This window comes from Dermacentor albipictus, chromosome 7 (genome assembly GCF_038994185.2).
Source record: "Dermacentor albipictus isolate Rhodes 1998 colony chromosome 7, USDA_Dalb.pri_finalv2, whole genome shotgun sequence".
In the NCBI taxonomy this organism is placed as follows: domain Eukaryota; kingdom Metazoa; phylum Arthropoda; class Arachnida; order Ixodida; family Ixodidae; genus Dermacentor; species Dermacentor albipictus.
This window is the reverse complement of record NC_091827.1, coordinates 5,200,548-5,220,503: the sequence shown is the minus strand read 5'-3', so window position 1 is coordinate 5,220,503 and position 19,956 is coordinate 5,200,548. Positions and strand designations below refer to the sequence as shown.

Sequence of the window (19,956 nt, the reverse complement as noted above, 5' to 3'; positions counted from 1 at the left end):
CCAAGCTTTAATGAAAGTAAAACAATGTGTGCGGTCGAGCACAGCTGCCCTATGCTTTATAACCTCTAGGCCACGACCGCACGCATACTTTTATCATTGCAGAGCTGCAGCCAGCCAATTGAAACACTCTACGCGTGCCCCTCGTGCCCCTTTCGGCTCTCCTTTCTTTGTGATAGCGCGCACTTTGAGGGGCCGTATTAGAATGCACTATTTCAGGGAGGGGCCCGCTCTTCCGAGTACTTCCCTCGTAGCAGCTTACGCTGCGCAGACACTGTGCTGCGGCGCTGTATCGATTTTATGATCACCCAAGGTAATCGTGTTTTAAAATTTCTTCGCCGGAGTACAAGCGCCATTCTCATGCCAACGTGACGTAACCATGACAACCACATGACATAACCATTCGCATGTACGATTGTGTAACCTGTTGTCGCTGACGACGTTACGATCCGTGTTTCTCTCGCTTACGCCTTCGTCTACCACCTGTGTAGAACCCAACAATTGCCTTTTCGTACGCTCGCGTCGAACGGCCGTCGTAGAAATCATACCATTTTCGCCACACAATCGTCTTCAACCTGATTGTCATCGTGCTGTTATCGTCACACGCACGTACGCTCGCGACTCGCACGCACAACCACTCAATTTACATAAACACTTCGGTCTGGTATCGCTTTGCGAAGCCCCAAACTACGCTGGATAGTGTTGTGCCATTACCACAAGCCCGGATTCCGAATCTGCAAGATGCGGAATCTATCCTGCGAGCGCCCTAATTCTCCCTTCACAAGTCAAGATGCTGAGCCGTCAGGCAGCGCGCTGGAGAAGCCTCGGCGAGCCGCAAGTTTGGACATGTCAGCGTGTGCCAGACAGCCCGGCGCCGCACCTCCCTTTGCCTGGAGGTCACCGCGCGCGCGAACTTTGAACCGGGTGGCCAGCGCGGTCGCTGGTTGGACCCCTCGGACGACCGTCGTGTGCTGACTTTGTATTGGACCGTTTGAGTGACAATGGTCCTCGGGGATTATAAAAGCAGCGACACGCCGCCTGAAAAACAGGATCCGCCGTCCCACCGGGAGAGAGTGTCGCTCCCGACTGGGGTGAGATGTGTCACGCGTTTTCGCCGGACGTCGTCGTGCGAGAACAGTCGCGTTTGTTGTGAGCACTCGGCCCCAGTGCCGACCCGTTCATGTCCCGTATGATAACCTGTATATAATGTATAAAGTCCCTTTCGTTATTCTCATCGACGCCTGGCTCGGAGTCTTCGCTACCAACGCTCTGTCACGAAACGGGTGACGAGCGCTACGGGACCACAAAGCCGTAATCGTGGTGCAGCGGTGCAAGTTCGTAACACTGGTGGCACCGGTTGGATGTTCGTAACACTGGATGGCAGCTACGGGATTGACCGGCATCAGCTACCTCGGCGCGGTGAGTGCCTGAAGTTTACCTCAAACACCAGACTTTCTCTGACACAGGTTATAGTAGCTCAGGGATTGACTTGGTGTTGCATTGTGTTTAACCTTGTGTGTTTCAAGCCTAGTAAGAGTGTTTTGAAAACCAGGGGATGCTGAGAGGGTAAACAGGGCAGTGTGTGAAATACTTGCATATGTCTTACTAGTAGTGTTATAGTAGCGTACGGCAGGTATATTCAAAAAGGGTAAACAGCAGGAGGACAGTGTGAACGATGGAGAAGTACAAGGTGAAGGAACTTCTCGAAATTTGTGAGGAGTTGGGCATTGAGTTGGGCTCAACCAAAAGAAAGAATGCGATCCTTGAGGTCATGAGGACTGGGGACGTAACGGCTGAGGAAGCCGCAGAGGCCTTGGCGGGTATCAATGAACGTCGGGAAAGGGAGGAGAAGGAACGTTGCGAGCAGGAAAGGAGAGAACAGGAACGTCGCGAAGAGGAGAGGGAGCGACGTGAGCACGAGCTTAAAATGAAAGAGTTGGAGATCCGAAATAACTCGCCGGCGCCTAGTCTAACTTCTAATGTTCCCAGAATACGCGATCAACTTCCACCCTTTGTCGTCGGAGAGGATATGGCCAAATACCTCGTGAAATTTGAGCACGTGTGTGAACGGAATAGCATTGAGCGATCCCTTTGGGCACAGAATCTGTTAGCCTTGCTTCCGGGGGAGGCATCAGACGTAATAACTTGCTTATCGAAAGAGGCGTTTGAGAGCTACAGTGATGTGAAGGAAGCGCTACTGCGGAAGTACAAATTGTCGCCCGAAGCTTTCCGGCAGAGGTTCCGGTATGCAAAAAAGGGTAAGGAGTCGAATGTTGACTTCGCGTTTCGTCTAAAAGCCGACCTGGTGGAATGGCTGAAGGGCGAAGAGGTTTTCGACGACCGCGACAAAATTGTCGAATGCATCGCGTTGGAGCAGTTCTACCGTTGCATTGATGAGGATGTCCGGCTCTGGCTGCAAGATAGGCTAAAGGATGTTAAGCTAAACAAGGCAGCAGAGTTAGCGGAAGAGTATTACACACGCCGCAGCTTGCACAGCAAGGCAGTGCGCGTAGAAAAAGCTGATAGAAGAGATGGGTTTTACGGGAAGCCCGACGAACGGAAGGAAATCACGCGTCGCGAGTTTCGGGAAGACGAGTCCCTTACCAAAGAAACTGTAAGGGAAGGACAGAATGCATCTCAGAATGATGACGATGGTCCGAAACAGCGAAACGAAATGACGCGTTCTTTTGAAAAACGGAAACCGTTAACCTGCTACAATTGCAAAAAGCAAGGGCACATCGCTGCAAGCTGCCCAGAGAGAATTGCTTTTGCAACGATACAGGAAACTCACAAGAACATACGTCTATTGGAGCCCTATGTGCAGGAAATTAAGGTAAACGGCAAGAAGTGCCGAGCACTGCGGGACTCTGCAGCAACTATGGACGTTGTTCACCCGTCTTTCGTCTCCTCGAGTGATTTTACGGGAGAGTGCGTTAGGATACGGCAAGTGGCCGAGAAGGAGAGTGTCTGTTTACCGATCGCAACGGTTATCATTGAAGGAGAATTTGGGAAACTTAACACCGAAGCCGCTGTGTCAGCCGCCCTCCCGGAGCAATTTTCCTACCTCTTCTCAAATAGCTCGGAGCAGCTGCTGAGGGATCAGGGCAAATCATTCTTTGCCGACGTGGCGTACATGGCGCTCACGCGATCCAAAGCGCGCCCGCTGTCGAGGGAACTTGACTTTGCGTCGGTGAGCGAAAGGCGGTGCGGCACACGGACCGATCAAGGTAACTTGAGTGGCGAGCAGTCACGGGAGAGGCAGAGCTCGGAGGCTGGCCTAGACGAGCGGGTCCTGGAAGTGAGTGGGAGTGACGCGTGCAGTGCTAGCCGCGATAGAGACGCGACGCCGCAATTAGGCGACGCGGGCTCCACACTCGCTCCGGTTTCCGCCAGCTGGCAGGAGCAGGATGCAGTTGAAAGGGAAACTCGGATTCGCGAGCAACAGGAAGATTGTTCACTAGCCGATCTGAGGAAGAGCGTCAAACGGGGAGTGAAAAAAAAGGGGGTTTCATTTGGCAAGGAATCTGGCTTATTGTACCGCCGCTACACGGATAAGCAGGGTCGCAAATATAAGCAGCTTCGGATTCCGCGAAAATATCGCCGGGAAAAATGAATGACCTCATTTGCTTCCTCAGTAGTATGTTTTCGGTCAAAGTGATTTCACGGGGACCATTCTATTTGTAATTATTATTGCTGATTAATAATTGTTTCTATTTTGTTGTGTTGTTAATTTGAAAACTGGTTGTTTGAGCCTTGTGTACTAGATCGTACACCTGCCTCTTGTTGCAGCGGGAGCAAAAAGAGGGATAGCAATTTAGTTAGGTTGATTTGAATTATGGCCTTGTCTGGTGTTTGACGGGAGACAGAGGGCACTTGTTCGTGTTGGGTGTTGCCTTTTGCCGGTCGGTTTTGCAAGCTGCAGAACGACCAAGCGGGACCAGTGGCGAGAAGCAAGGTCTTAGGAACGACCCGAGCGGAGCTGGTCAAGGTGCCTTGGCGACGACGCGGTGAGCAGAGCTCCTGTCCTGGCGAGTCGGACCTGGGCACGTGAAGTTACCTGGCGTCCCGACACTGGACGTGAACTTGGACGAGCCTGACGAACGTGCGCGCCCGGCATCCGAGCCACGTGGAGGCAGCTCGTCTTCCCGGCGCCTTATCTGAGGGCGGGGATGCTGTTGTGCCATTACCACAAGCCCGGATTCCGAATCTGCAAGATGCGGAATCTATCCTGCGAGCGCCCTAATTCTCCCTTCACAAGTCAAGATGCTGAGCCGTCAGGCAGCGCGCGGGAGAAGCCTCGGCGAGCCGCAAGTTTGGACATGTCAGCGTGTGCCAGACAGCCCGGCGCCGCACCTCCCTTTGCCTGGAGGTCACCGCGCGCGCGAACTTTGAACCGGGTGGCCAGCGCGGTCGCTGGTTGGACCCCTCGGACGACCGTCGTGTGCTGACTTTGTATTGGACCGTTTGAGTGACAATGGTCCTCGGGGATTATAAAAGCAGCGACACGCCGCCTGAAAAACAGGATCCGCCGTCCCACCGGGAGAGAGTGTCGCTCCCGACTGGGGTGAGATGTGTCACGCGTTTTCGCCGGACGTCGTCGTGCGAGAACAGTCGCGTTTGTTGTGAGCACTCGGCCCCAGTGCCGACCCGTTCATGTCCCGTATGATAACCTGTATATAATGTATAAAGTCCCTTTCGTTATTCTCATCGACGCCTGGCTCGGAGTCTTCGCTACCAACGCTCTGTCACGAAACGGGTGACGAGCGCTACGGGACCACAAAGCCGTAATCGTGGTGCAGCGGTGCAAGTTCGTAACACTGGTGGCACCGGTTGGGTGTCATAACAATAGCCAGGCACCAGTAAAATGCTTCGTGTAACATTGATTCCCACAGCGCGTGGGATCCGCCCAATTTTTTTTTTCCTTTCCTTTTTGCCCACATTTTTAAATTACATTGAGCTTCTTGTCTGAATGCGGTATTGTTCAAGTAACCACAGTCCTGAACGACGGTTATGTGGTACATCACAGCCAACAACCCCCATGTCCTTTCTTTCGTAGATATGGCTCTCGTACATAAATGAAATTTATGAATGAACTAACGAAACAACGAAAAAGTCGACCACTCGATCGGTCTGTTAGTTATGTTCATACAGATGGGATGGTCGCTGACTCGCTGGCTGGCTGGCTGGCTGGCTCGCTCGCTCGCTCAATCAATCAATCAATCAATCAATCAATCAATCAATCAATCAATCAATCAATCAATCAATCAATCAATCAATCAATAGATAAATAAATAAATAAGTTGCTGAACTGTAATTATTAACTGATTCATTCGTTAGATAGACCAACCCCTTTAACAGATTTGAACCGTTGATGAACTCAGATCAAATTGATGCAGTCATTCAAACAGGAAAGATCGACTAGATCATTTCATTTACGCTCAAACTACACGAGTTCTTTCCCATTGGTTGGTTAACAGATATGCACTAACTAGCCGAGGCGAGCCAGATACTTGAAAGACAAATATGTCAATACTTCATTAGCCTTGTACAGATAGCTAAGACTACCTCACGACACTATCACTGATCGCTTTGGTACTGGCTTACTTCAGTTATCGCGTGAATGCGATGACACTGTCCAACCGAGACGAGCATTGATCCTACAAAATAAAGGAAGGTAGTGAATCCTCTTCTTACCCGCAGCGCGACATACTTGTGCTGGGGGTCCGGCTGCCAAACAACAGTTTCCTCGTAGTCGATGGCTTGAACAAGGCAGGCACAGAGGACAACTAGGATATTAAGAAAATCCGAAATATTGTCGATTATCACTCGAAACGATCTAGGTTAAGCTATAGGCGCGCTTATGTACTTATTTGTGAAGTGGACAATTAAACATGTATGAATGATTGAACGTGTGACAATATACACGCTAGTATAGTTTGTCATTTGCGCTGCAAAATGTGAAAGCCTGTATTTGTCACTTTTTGCTGTGATGGGGGAAGCAACCCTCCCCTTCTCTACACCACCCCCTTCAATAACAGTCGCATGGCACATGTCTGGGGACAGGCACTCAGCTATGCCATCTTTTGGCATTACTCCTCAGTTACGTCAGCTAGGTTACCTTGCTGAAAAATAAAGCGGTGTTTAGATTTTGCTGACTCAAGTTGTTTGAACTCTGAACATGATGCGCGTCTTATCTATCAGTATACGCGCATATTCGGCTCGTTGTTTTGTGCTGTTTATAACCTAGGCAAAATGATTCACTAAAGCAATGACCTTTCATCAAGTCCGCCATACTTTTGCTGCAGAAAAAAAATTATGTGCAAAACCGTCGTGTCCTTCTTTAACATACGTATATGCCTGAACTTTTTAGAGCCCTGGAGATAAATATACGCTGTCTCATATTATGACGTCTTCTTTAAATCAATTGATATGTATTAATAGGTCATGACTCAGCGTTAGACAACAAGATACAGGATACAATATGTAAACAACTGTTCATTAGCCGAAACACAGTGGCTGCAAGTTACAGTGGAAGTCATACACCCACCAAAAAAAAAAAAACTTACGTGTTTGTATAGTTTAAACTTTAGGCAGTTATATTGAAAGGGAGACCAGCGCTGCACTTTTCAAGATGTTCCTCGCTGTTTTTCATGCAAACCAGGCTACGCACATGGCGTCACAGTGACGTAATAAATTTACGCAGCAAAGAAGTCAGTAAGAATAGATTATAAGAAGCTTCACCTTTCGCTGCGTTTATATCGTTAGCGACAAATTAGCCATGATGGAGCAAACAGCAACTACCGTAGCACCTGTGCAACAAAATTGCTTGAGTTGGCGCATTAATTTTATCCGAATGACTCGTAACAGCTAGCTCATTTAATTATGTGGCTTATCTATAGCTCGGCTTGGCTCGTTGTAATGTTTACATCCTGCTTAACATCGAGTGCAGCACTCTTCCTGCGCACACGTGCTTCACGAATTCGGTTTTACGTGTGGCGTACGAACAGGAAGGCACGATGAGCTCAAAAGCAGCTGCACGCAGTGGATTATTCTTGCGACCACTGATTACTTGCATTTACTCGCCAACTAACGGGTACACCGATTAACCCGCAGACAAACCAATGACGTCCATAATCCTAGTTCTCAAAATCGGTGGGATTTGGCGCTTCCGCTGCCGTGCCATTACAATAAGTTTTGTTGTAAATATAATTAGTTATGGTGTTTAATAAATTGAAATCAAAGTGCAGTGTGAAGTGTCTATGCGCGAAATAGTGAACTCCTTTAAAGCGGGCACTGCCTCAATAAGATTGATTGCGCGGAGAAACTCGCTTTGCGAAGCAGGGCGTTGTTTGTGATTAAGCTTACTGCAGTGTGCCGAGGTTAACACACTTATACACACACAAGCGGCTGTGAGAGCTCGTGGCTTATTTTCATCATTGACTCTCCTTGGCGCTTATGCTGGCGGATATGAGAATTTGGTGTTCGCGTGTCTGATGGAGAGGCTTGTACGAAAGTGAGAAAGTTTAATGGAGTCTGGAGAGGCTATAGGCTTGTATGAAACGCACATCGCCTAACTTTGAGCCGTACAAGTGAAGTATGTGAACTACAAGTATTGATATAGTAAAAAGCACACGGCCGCTAGGCCGGAAGGAAATAGTGCTACACTCTCCACAACTTTAATTTTCATTTTCGCAGGAGTCGGAAACAGAAATCACTGCTCGTAACGTCAATTGGAAGCGACGTTCTGAACAATCACCGATGGGTCTCAAACATCTCATTAATAGAAGCTCAGTATCTGTGGCTGCATTTACGAATGTTAATGTCATGAATATGAATAAGGGGCTGTTGAATAGCGTGTCGTATTCATTCTGTGAGCTCAACACGTATCACTACATTGCGTGCAACAGGAACTGCGACGCATACGTGCAATACGGGGTGTGCATAGGCTTACCTCCTGCAAACACCACTGCGATCGGCCCCTCGACGCGTCTCAGCTCAATCATCGTGGTTGCATCAAGAACGCGACCGGGTCGCCGAGAGACACACCGCTGGGAAATTCCCCCTCTGTGGCGCGCTTCCACGCGAAGGTACACCGCTGTTATGCAGAGGACGCCATGTTATTCAGACGGATGGTCGCGCTTGCTCGCCCGCTGGTAACGAGGCTATGCATTAGCCGACGCCGCGGAAGGCGGCGTGCGTGTCGAGGCTACGCGATCGATCGCAGTGCGGCGGCCCTCGGAAGCTGCGAAGCGCCGCGACCCACGCATTCGGCGACGGCACGCCGCGCAGCGCGGTGCCCCCGGTAGAAGAACTTGGGGGTTCGTCTCCGCGGCGCGAACCGTGCTTGCTTTGATATCTCGCACCGAGGGTTGAGTGCTGGCGGCTATTTGCAAAAGGCTATTTGAGAATGAGATGTGCGCTCTGCCTTTTATTGCTCGATCTGACATAAAAAGACGCAGTCATTGTGTAACAGGAGTTACGAAAGACGCGGCACGTAGCCTGGTTGAGTACCGCGGAGGCCACACTCAAGCCCAGTGTTCAGGAGGATTCAGCACCAACTGAATGATAAGGAACAGTGTCGCTTAATGACCGTGGCAGCACCTGCATCATGAAGACTGCATGCTTGTTTTTATCTTTTTCGTTGTTATGTTTGATTTGATTGAAAGCGGGTGTCTGTAACAGTGAAATGGCACCTAACTTCCCATTGGCTGCGACGCCGTCACGAGCGCGCTTCGACGGAGCAGAGCGGGCGAACGGAAACACCTGTTGTGCCGGCAGTGCGCTAGGTTTTGCGTAAGGGGAGGTGGCGTCGCCACGACGCCACGTCACCTTCTCTCTCCGAAGGCGGCGCGTGGTCCGTATCTCTTCCTCTCACCCCCACTGGGCTTAGCTGCTGCGCGCGCCTACCGGCCTTGGTGACCACTGCCGCTTCCTCAGTTTCGTCGGGCAGGACGTCGATGGCATGCAGCGTTGGTGCCGCTACTGCTGCTGCTTGCTAGATCGGGTAGCCCGTACCGCTACGGAGTTTCAAGCGTCTGCATCGCCGGCGGCCGCAGCATCGGCAGTAGCGAAACGTTGCCGTCCACGCCAGTGCACCGTGGACGACGTAAGGGAGCGGAAGAACGCAGCAAAACGGGCGAAGAGGCAGGCGTGAACGCACTGCGTGGAAATAAATGCGCTTGATTTCTCAGCAATATCGTGCAAATGATTCCGGTCTACAGCAAACATACTTACGAATAATTTTTTAAAAAAGAGAAAAATTAATAACCCGCACCAATTTAATTTCAGAACTCGATGAAACACCCCGCAGCAAAACTCCGAAGCGCTACTCGGAGCACAGAACTCGAAGGACCGTTCAGCGGCGTTAAATCGGAAATTGATGCTTTCGCGTTCGCAACTCTAAGAAGTGCACAGGCGTCCTCGGATATTTTTTATCACTTGTTGATTAAAAACACGAAAAAATACCACACCTCGTTCTTTCACGTCGTGCAGTGTCTCCGTTGTGCACCTATACATTTTAGAAACGCCTTCCAACATCACAGAGCGTTCGACGTACGTAAGAAACAAGCATCTTAGCATTTTCGCTACAAGAGCGATAAAAACCACGCAGAGAAAATTTTTAGCATTCTTTGTATACTTCTGCATTAACAGACAGAAAAGTTGAATCATTGGCACTACGTTTCATTTAAACTTCGAACAGTTGACTACAAAATGCAGAAAGCGAAGTGTTGCTCCAATGTTTTCGGGGTTTACCAAATAACTTGGAACAGTTTGCAACTGTAGCTGTGCCTGTTGTAATTCCTGTGCTCCACTTGCGTTCCCGAAAGTATAACACCCCTGCAAGACACTCCCAGGGTTAGTTCTATAGGAGATAAATACAAATACTCCCAAAAATGGATGGGAGGGCGGCGCCGCGGCAGCTCAATTGGTAAGAGCATCGCACGCGTGATGCGAAGACGTGGGTTCGTATCATAAAAAGATTTTGCGCCAAAAACAACACACACGTATCCAACCTGCGACCAGTTGGTTTTTCATTCACTTTCATTTCCATTTATTTATCATTTGTTTAATTGAATTAAAAACGGCAGATAATGTCCCCTCGGCTTCCGTTATATCAGTGAAGCATAAAATCACAGGATCCGACGCAGAAATAGCTAAAAGAATAGAAGCACGTAGGAAAAAAGACTTTACTGACGCTTAGGCCGGGGTCCACCCTTCATCATGTATATATATATATATATATATATATATATATATATATATATATATATATAGTCATATAATGAGAAGCCAACAAACACTGACACCAAGTACAACATAGGGGAAATTGCATGTGCTTAATAAATGAAATAACGTAATGATAAATTAATGGAAATTAAAGTGGACGAAAAAACAACTTGCCGCAGGTGGGAACCGAACCCACAACCTTCGCATGTCGCGTGCGATGCTCTACCAATTGAGCTACCGCGGCGGCGTTTCCCCATCCACTTTCTTGGGTATTTATGTGTACTAGTAGAACCCTGGGAGTGTTAGCCAGCGCCCCCACTCACAGACCTTGGCGGCGGACGTGGAACGTCTTTTTTGCCGCAGGCGTCACGAGAACGTGAGGGTCCCTCGGTTAACCCCCTTTCTTCTCGTTATATATATATATATATATATATATATATATATATATATATATATATATATATATATATATATATATATATATATATATATATAGAGAGAGAGAGAGAGAGAGAGAGAGAGAGCAGCGTTACGGTACGATAGCTGATGAGTGAAGTCGCGTGGTTTTATTTCATATTTCGTGGGCTTTCCTTAAACGCAAAAAAAAAAGATCGCCACGCAGCATGTACGTTGCTACAAAAAAATGAATCGGTCGTTTCTGAACTCCCGCTACAATGCAAGGAAACGCACTTGACCCTAACGGGAATATTAAAAATTTTGCATAACACATCATAGTTAATGAACTAATTAAGCGGAACATAACAAAACTCAAAGGAGCACCACATGACGGCAAACCATATGTGGTTGGTTTCATTCAGCTGCGGCTAACCACTTTTCTTTAAGTCCTTGGTTCAAGTTACGCGAAGCACCCTGTATATACCGGTTGTTTCAGCGAACACGTTCAAAATTTGTTAAAGGTTACCTGTGGAACATAGCTCAATTCTAGTTCATGAGCTGGTCTACTCGAAGCGCCGGACACTACTTGCACAAAAAAGTGAAATGCATTATCGAGTAATTAACAAAAAATTCGCTAATAACTTTGAACTAATTATCTTATGGCCCATATTTTAATTTACAAAGTCTAGCCGTCGAGTTCGTGGGGCGGACCCCACTTGGAACGAGTTCTCAGTATGACACCAGTTTCGCGTAAATAAATTCTCGAACTTTGCGGAGAAATGCATTGGCGTTCCAGTTACTTTTGTTCTTCAATGCATGAAACGGCGTTTTGTTAAGAACTGAAATGCTAGTGCATTTCTACGCAAAGTTTGGGAATTATTATATCGAAAATGCTGTCATCCTGAGAATTCGTTCCAAGTGGATCCGCCTTGCGAACTCAATGGCTAGACTTTGTAAATTACAATATGGGCCATAAGGTAATTAGTTAAAAGTTATTAGCGATTTTTGTTAATTACTTGATTATGCATTTCACTTTCTTGTGCAAGTAGTGTCCGCCACGTCGAGCAGACCAACTCATGAGCTAGAATTGAGCTATCTGCCAGAGGCAACGTTTTAAAATTTTGGAAAGTGTTCGCTGAAAAACCCGGTATACATGCGTGCGTGCGTGCGTGCGTGCGTGCGCGTGTGTGTGTGTGTGTGTGTGTGTGTGTGTGTGTGTGTGCGCGCGTGCGTGCGTGCGTGCGTGCGTGCGTGCGCAAGAAAAAGAGGGATAGAAGAAGGCAGAATGAAAGGGGGAAAGCAAGAAAAACAAGAGTAAAAATAAAAATTATATATCAATTTGCTTTTATATTTCCTTTTTTCTTTTCCTCTCATCCTTCCTCCTTTCATTACTTTCTTTCACTCACCCTTTGTTCCTCCTTTTCTTCCCACTTTCTTGCTTCATTCCTTCCTTTGTTCTTTCTATCTTCGTTCCTTTTTCATTCGTTCATCTCTTCCTTCCTTTCCCCTTTATTCCCTTTCTATCACGCTCGCTTTCTTCCACGAGTTGACCTCGCGTAGCCCAGCGAGCGTTCGCCACGAAGGCCGTGATTTATCTTATCCCGCTGCCAACAGGTGGCGCGACCGAAGTTCGCCGCTGCAATGTTTTTCGAGTGCAACGCTTTGGTGCTGGCCAGCTGTAGGGCGGTTCGCTGGAGTGCGCTCCGCGTTTTCGGTTTGCCGCCAAACGTTCCTCGAGACTTACATGGTCCCGACGTTTCCGTTTCCCACAGGAGACCAGCGCCGTCCCTTCGAGAGGCTACGAACTGCGCGTGACTGATATGGGGCAGCCCGCCTTGTACGAGGAGCTCGTTAGGAGAGCGCTTTCTTCATCGATTCGTGGGCCGTGGCTTTGCCTCTGCTGGATAGCGGCTCGAGTGAGGCTTGACAGTCAGCGTTATGTACAAGCAGCCCAGAGCTGTTTGTTTTCGTGGAGTAAGCAGAACTTCAAAAAAAAAATCGCCTGTCGCAGTCAGTGAGTCAGTCAACAAACTTTATTAAGGTCCTAAGGAACTACTAAGTCGTAGTTGCGGGCCGCCCCCACGTTGAGGCCGGAAGACCATGGTCCTCCGCCCGTTCGCGGGCCCTTTGGACAGCCCTTAGTTGGTCCTGGGGATCGCCGCTTTTAAGGGCCTCTTCCCAGTCCTCTTGTTTATTAAAACCCTGTCGCAGTTGCAAGATTATAACTACTGAATTGATTGCGCCAATAGGCGGGCATCATTTGGAAAGAAATGGTAATTCGTAATTGAGTAATTAGCCATATATTACCAACAAAATTTTACTATTTACTCTATAGCACATATTGTAATATAAATTGAAACCAGTGAGCCAAAGAGGGAGCAGACAAACTTGGAACGGATTTGGAAAAATAAATTATGCGGTTTTATGTGCCTAAACAACGTTGTCATTATGAGGCACGCCGTAGTGAGGGACTCCGGAAATTCGGACCACCTGACGTTCTTTAACGTGCACTTAAATCGATGTACACGGGTGTTTTCGCATATCGCATTTCGCATGGATTTGAAAACTGTAGCATCACTCTTGAGGTAGCGGCCTCATACTTGCAGCAAGATGCACTTATATTCCACTTAATTTTTTTAATAACAAAAGGCCCTCTGATGCGCTGCAGGACAATAATAACTGGAAAACGAATGGGGGTGACACGTATTGGTGTCACCCTCAGAATCTGTTCTAAGTGGAAATTCCTTGCATACTTACTCATCGGCTACACCTAGTGAATTGCATTATGTGCCGTAAAGCAATTAGTTGGACAGTCCAGTAGTAATATTTTGATAATTCGTCCATTATGATTTAGAATCTTCCAATAAATAATGTTCCTTTCTTCAAGTAATCCAGCTCAACGAGTTGAAATGTTCTATCGGCCGCAGGCAATTCTTTAAAATGTCTGATAACTAAAAAAATAAAAAAAATGAAATGAAAGAAGGGAAATACTATATACAGCGTGGAAAGAAGGTAAGAAGAACGGCTAGTTTGAACATTTGTTTTCTGGTGCGGGGAGGTTACAGCCTATTACTTGATACATGCCAACGCCATAGAAACACACGACACCACGTGTATCCAAGTCGACCGTGCTAATAGACAGGCAACACGCAGAAGAGCACAGAATTATATATATGCACCCGTTCTGCCCTCTACGTGTATTTTAATCGCGCCGACATCTATCAAGCGGGGAATTTACCCGCGTGGTCATCCGGACAATAAACACGGACAAGAAACTCTGCTTCGGCAGTTGGAATGGTGTGTTTCGGCGGCAGCTGGGGTACACTGAGGCTGCAGGTAACGTCCGAAAAATGCCATCGAGATGACTCTGTTTAGGCCGTTCCAATCCTAAATATCGCAAGGTCTTCAGCGCCGCGTGGAAATGGGAGCGATTGCTTGCTCTTGCCCAGCCTTAATAGCTGCGTCGACAAGGCCTGATATGCCAAAAGGCGGAGTGGAAGAGAGCCTGCTTCATTAGTAACCTTCTTGTTTGAAGCCCTCCGAGGAACTCCCGTCGCCAAGCGAAGTGCCTTTCCATGTACTCCAAGCGCTCGAATTGACTCGGTGTTGGTGATATCAGCGGCAGCTGATACGAGAATCCGGCTTGTTATCAGTGCAGTAATGAGTTTAAGCATGGACATAGATTGTTTCCCCGACTTAAACCTGCAATGCGACAAAGTGCGCTGACTCTTTGCACTGATGCAGCCACAACACTTTCAACAGCGCGTCGCCACGGTAGCTTGCTGTCGGTGGTGACGCCCAGGAAACGAACACTAGTTGCACGACGAAATGGATGGTTTCTGACATTCAGCGTCCGGCATGTTGACTTCTGCCTCAAAACCACAAGGCAAATTTTTCTGCTGATAAAGATAGGCCAAGCGTCGGTATGTGGCGGTCAATGATGGAGATTGCGCATCCAAATGCACAATCGTGCATCAGTGTTGTTTAGAGCGATTACAGTGACGTTTAATCGCTCTAGACAACACTGATGCACGCATGCGAATTTGTTGATCTTCCCTGCTCTTCTGTAGGAATAAAATCAGTTGAAGTTCAGCGCTCGACCTATCGTTTCTTACTTGCCTTCATATGTCTTTATTTTCCTGTTAGCGCTACAATGTACTCATATAAAAAGAATGAGCCCGCAAAAAAAAAGAAAAATTCTTATAGTATTTAAGTCACCAACCAATGACCCAGTATGCTGTTTAGGTAAATATCATCGTGGTACATCTCAAAATACGCCAACTAGACAACAATTTCATTGCACTGCGTTGGTGCATGTTCGTTTTCAAGAATGCCCTGCGAGCAACAAAACAAGAGATTGTGTATTCGTACACCTGATCCAGACTCGATCACCTTTCAGAACCAAGTAGTTTAATGTGGTGGATTCGCCTCTGAAAAGGTAAGTCGTCATACGCTAGTAAGGAAGTCCAGATGAAAGGATCCCGTGTTTTCGTATTTTGATATCGACAGAAGAGACTTCTCCCCCCTTTTAAAGGAAGGAAAATAGAAAGGGCTCAAGTTGCGCTGCTTTTTCACGTAGGCGGCTGAATCGTGAATTCCTCTTGAAGAACTGTGTGTGTAGTTGAGCCTCAATGACACTGTCCGAGTGTGATTTTTAATTGTGTATTCTCCTTATTCTTTCTACTCTCAGTGTGAGGATATTCGCGTGCTTGTTAGGGTTCTCTGTTTTTCTTTCAGTAGCGGAAGTAATTGCATTGGCGAGCCGCTTCGCCGCCAATATCCCTAAAGAGTTCTCTAGTCGATGCGTACGTTCGCCGCAGACGGCGAAGGACTGAGCAGCAGAAGTAGAGAAGCACTCGGTCTCTCTGGAGCAGACGTCGGTGCCGTCATCGCGACCAACGCCTTTTAGCGTTCGCTTGCTCGTTTCCATGGCGACCGTATACGAGAATAGAGGAGGGGAAGCCCCTCCAAGTCATTGGGTTTCGCGTCCTCTTATTGCCGCCGCCTTTTTCTGGCCCCGTGGAATTTTTTTCTTGCAGTTCAAATTACGGCCGTGCTATAAGGCCCGAGAAGCCTTTGCATGCTTCCTACGCTTTTTTTTTTCGTACGCTCAATGAAACCGGAAATTGCGTTGGCCTATATAGTGGCGCCGGGTGTCTGATGCGTCTCTACGATATTTAGGATCGTATAGTAAGCTGATGAGTTTACGTATCCAATCTCATCTGTTTCCACGAACAATGTGTCGTGTAACGTCGACGTGGTTAAGAAATACAAAATAATTCATATGGTATTAATAGAGTAACAGACCATAGTTCTTATATAGTTAAAAGCACGAGTACTCTTTTAACAATTCGCGCGCAATTATCCGTGACTGGAATTGCATGAGCAACGAACTCGCGAGACACTGTCTGCTTGTTCCAAATGAAAATGTTGGAGCGTGGAAGCAGACGCGTCATAGGAGCGGAAATGTTTTCCTGTCACGAAATAGTTTTCTTCTTATTTATTTTTCGTTCATTCGCGGATATCATTGTTGTGGCAGTTAGCGTGCTATAAGAGCAACCGCGAGCACTCTGCCGTGCCGTGCCATACTCTTCCCGCCATGGCATATCACGCGACGACAGCGTTCGCAAATCTACCGCACGTTCCCAAACACAGTGCAGCTAAGCGCCGGCGCATCTCTAGTTGCTGTCCCCATGGCTCCGCTATGGCGCTGGCGCTGCCAACCTCCCCTGAAAGTATCGTTGCCTCCACACACGTTACCAGAGCAGCTTCACCCCCGCAAGTGTACCATCACAGAGCTTTGCACTCACTTCTGTGAGAGTGTCGTCGAGCGAAGCATTTTTTTTAGTGGACATAAAGTTACGACATGCTTTTTTGCCAGACGAAAGAGGACAACAAAGCTGCGTCAGTCACGCCATGTTGAATAATTTAGTTTGCCTGCAGGCTTAACTTGTCGAATGGATGTATTCCCATATAATAATATAATAATAATGATGTGCAACGAAGAACACTATCGCGTGCACCAGAGAGAGAGAGAGAGAGAAAGGCAAAGGAAAGACAGGGAGGTTAACCAGAGATTATCTCCGGTTGGCTACCCTGTTCTGGGGGAAGGGAAAGGGGATGCAATAGGTGAGAAAGAAAGAAGGATAAAAAAAAGGAAAAAGAAAAAAAAACCTAAGCACACACACGCACGTACACACGAACTATTTCTGTGGGCACTGTCACGCAACCCGCAAAGGCATTCCTAGTCTTACGCAGTGTCACCGTACAGTCCTGCGCCACACAGTGTACTGTCACAATTTGTCAGAAAGTCCCGTGTCTTTCAAGTATCGCAGCAGCGCCTTCATAGCGGATCGCGCTAATGTTCGCGTAGGCCAGGTTCCAAGGATCTTCTCTTCTGTCATTGGGCGCTTGTCCAGTTGGTCTAAGGTGGCTGAGAGGACAGTTCTTTGTAGGTTAAAACGAGAGCACTGACAAAGAAGATGCTCGATCGTTTCGTTGCACCCGCAGAAGTCACACAGTGGGCTGTTGGCCATTCCGATAAGGAAAGAGTAGGCATTTGAAAATGCTACTCCAAGCCATAGACGGATAAAAAGGGTGCAGTCACGTCGTGGAAGCTCGGACGGAATATGGAGCTGTAAATTAGGGTCCAGAGTATGGAGGCGTGCACTTGTGAAATCGGATGAATTCCACTGGGCTAATGTCAGGTCACGCGCAAGTGTGGCAAGTTTTTTCGCTGCGTCGGCTCTCGAAAGAGGAATGGCAACGCAGTTGACGCCGTCATGGGCAGATCGGGCAGCTGCGTCTGCTCGATCATTGCCATGTATGCCACAGTGACTAGGCAACCACTGATATATTATATCGTGTCCTTCGTCAACTAGTCGATGGTGGACTTCTCTGATTTCTGCGGCGAGCTGCTCATGTGATCCATGGCGCAGTGCTGAGAGTACACTCTGTAGGGCTGCCTTGGAATCACAGAAGATTGACCATGCCTGGGATGGTTCCTCCTTAATAAAATGAAGAGCCGCACGCAGGGCTACGAGTTCAGCAGCTGTCGTTGATGATACATGTGACGTCTTTAGCTGTATCTTGACGGATCTTCTTGGTATCAGCACAGCGGCAGCTGCGCTTGCAGATGTAACTGAACCGTCGATGTAAACGTGTGCGCGGCCACTGTGCACCTCATGTAAATGTTCTAACGTGGCCTGCTTAAGGGCAAACGAGGACATGTTGGCTTTCTTCATGATTCCTGGGATGGTGAGGCGTATGTCAGGTCTGTGCAGGCACCATAAAGATAAGGATGGTCTTGCTGCAGGCATGTAGTTCGATGGCAATGAGGGGCGATTGGCATCAATTAAACGACTGAAGGTTGTGTGTGGCCTTTCTGTGGGTAGAGCGGCAAGATGGTGAGAAGGTAATCGGGCAACGTGCCGAATATGCGCCCTGAGAGCGTCGGTTGCCAAGTACGTTGATATTGGGTGATCTCGAGCTATGACGATCGTTGCGGCTGTAGACGCACACCTCGGAAGACCGAGACACGTCCTTAGGGCCTGAGCTTGTAGTCCCTGGAGTACACGCAGGTTTGTTTTGCAGGTGTTGCCAATCACAGGGAGACTGTATCTTGCGAAGCCGAGGAACAAGGCGTTATACAGCTGCAGCATTGACCGCACCGAAGTGCCCCATGACTTTCCGCCGAGAAATTTGAGGAGATGTATTATTGTCAATAATCTCTTCTTCAGGTATGAAACATGCGGGCTCCATGATAGGTCTCGGTCAATAATTACCCCTAAAAAGCGGTGTTTTCGTGCATTTGCTACTGCTTGCCCATTGACCTTTACACTGTAACGTGTAGCGTGCACCAAACCCTGTTGCACACACATACGTTATTTTCCTTCCTGTGATGCTCCTATTTCGTATTGTGTCTATTCCATATTGTTCATGTGTTGCTTCTGTTTTGCTTATAAACAGGTCCCGGAACAGCTTTGATCAAAGTGATAAGATGACGAAGATATTGGGGTCAGAAAAATGGAGGGAGGCGTTGACTTCACCGCCGAAGGCCCCTCGGCAGAGCTAGTTGGAGATCTTTCGTGGGGGTGGTCGTACATTCTATCCAATCAGACTGCAGCTGCTGATGATGAGGGGGACTTGCGCTTAGGAGCACCACTTTGTCTGCCATTACCACCTATAAGCACGAAAGCAAGGAATACAATACTCTTGCGAAATGATTCACGCATTTGTTCTTTCTTATCCTCTTTTCTCATGAAGTATAGTCGACTGCCAAGTTCGACAATTTCACTCGGGGACACTACAGACTCTATTGAAGGAAAGTCAAAGTGGGATGACGCTCATAGTTACTTTGCAATTAAATATAGATTTAATGTACAATCATTTATACCGCTTTTATCTTACAGACAAAAACTGACTGACAATTTCAAAACTCATCAACAAGTGATTGGTTACGATAAGCATTACGATAAAGGAAAAAAACTATTCTTTCGCCATCGCTAACGGAACGCAGCTCGCTGAAAACCCCGTCAAACATGCATGATTCCTTCACAGACTCGTGGTCGTCTGTAGCAATAATCGATGTTCTGACCTGAAATGGAGCCCCGCTGAGTACTCAAAGAGTTCAAATTGATTGATTGATTGATTGATTGATTGATTGATTGATTGATTGATTGATTTTGACGTTCCAAAGCAACACTGGGCCTATGAGAGACACTGTAATGGAGGGCTCCGGATTAATTTTGACCATTTGGGTTTTTTTGAAATGCGGTTATATACAAGCACACGATCTTTTTCGTTGTTGCTCTTGGTGGTGGTAGTGGTGTCATTGTTTTTCCGCCTCCACCGAAATGCTGCCCAGCGGTAGCATTTTGATGATTAAAAAAGGAACTTGAGATTAGAAAAAAAAAAGACTCATTGTCGAGCTAGTTCTCTGGAATACGGTGAAGGCACCGGATGAGTTTTAGAGGAAGCTGTTAGAATTATGCGAATCGAAGAAAGTGTATAGGCAGCGTTGTTCCAGAGGGAACTTTTCCCGGTGCCTTGAATAAACGAAATGCCCGATACCTTTTATTTGATTTCTCCTACCTGCGGGCATGGCACTGTGTGTGCCAACTCAGAAAGCCCCCGATAGCAAACATATCTAAATAAACTAAACCACTCGGCATAGCAGGACCACTTTAGCATAATACGCGTATTAACTGCACTGCAGTTCTGGCCAGCAGCAGGTATACCTGGGTGTGAGCAACTTAACATAGATGACGCGGGCGCGGTTAGCAGTTGACCGAAGCGTGTGCGGTATACGGGCAAATGGAGCGCTAGCGCTGTGCT

General features: G+C 47.6%; 1 protein-coding gene and 1 long non-coding RNA gene across 4 annotated transcripts in view; one reads left to right on the top strand and one right to left on the bottom strand.

Annotated features, from left to right (window-relative positions):
• Window positions 1-8,140, bottom strand: part of LOC135920769 (lysosome-associated membrane glycoprotein 5) — a 38,578-nt gene extending 30,438 nt beyond the window's left edge. The window contains exons 1-2 of the mRNA XM_065455019.1: window positions 7,949-8,140; window positions 5,692-5,783 (exon numbers count right to left, since the gene is read on the bottom strand). Of these exons, the coding sequence (XP_065311091.1) occupies window positions 5,692-5,783; window positions 7,949-8,000 (144 nt within the window). The 5' untranslated portion in view covers window positions 8,001-8,140. The remainder of the gene's footprint in view (window positions 1-5,691; window positions 5,784-7,948) is intronic.
• The window catches only part of LOC135920770 (uncharacterized), a 41,121-nt gene extending 22,302 nt beyond the window's left edge, over window positions 1-18,819 (top strand). For 2 of the 3 annotated variants that reach the window (XR_010570302.1, XR_010570300.1), the window contains exon 3: window positions 12,393-12,605. This is a non-coding gene — a long non-coding RNA (uncharacterized lncRNA). Of the gene's footprint in view, window positions 1-12,392; window positions 12,606-18,588 lie in introns of those variants that run through there. The other variant, XR_010570301.1, reaches the window with a different exon arrangement.
• Window positions 18,820-19,956: the final 1,137 nt, after the last annotated feature.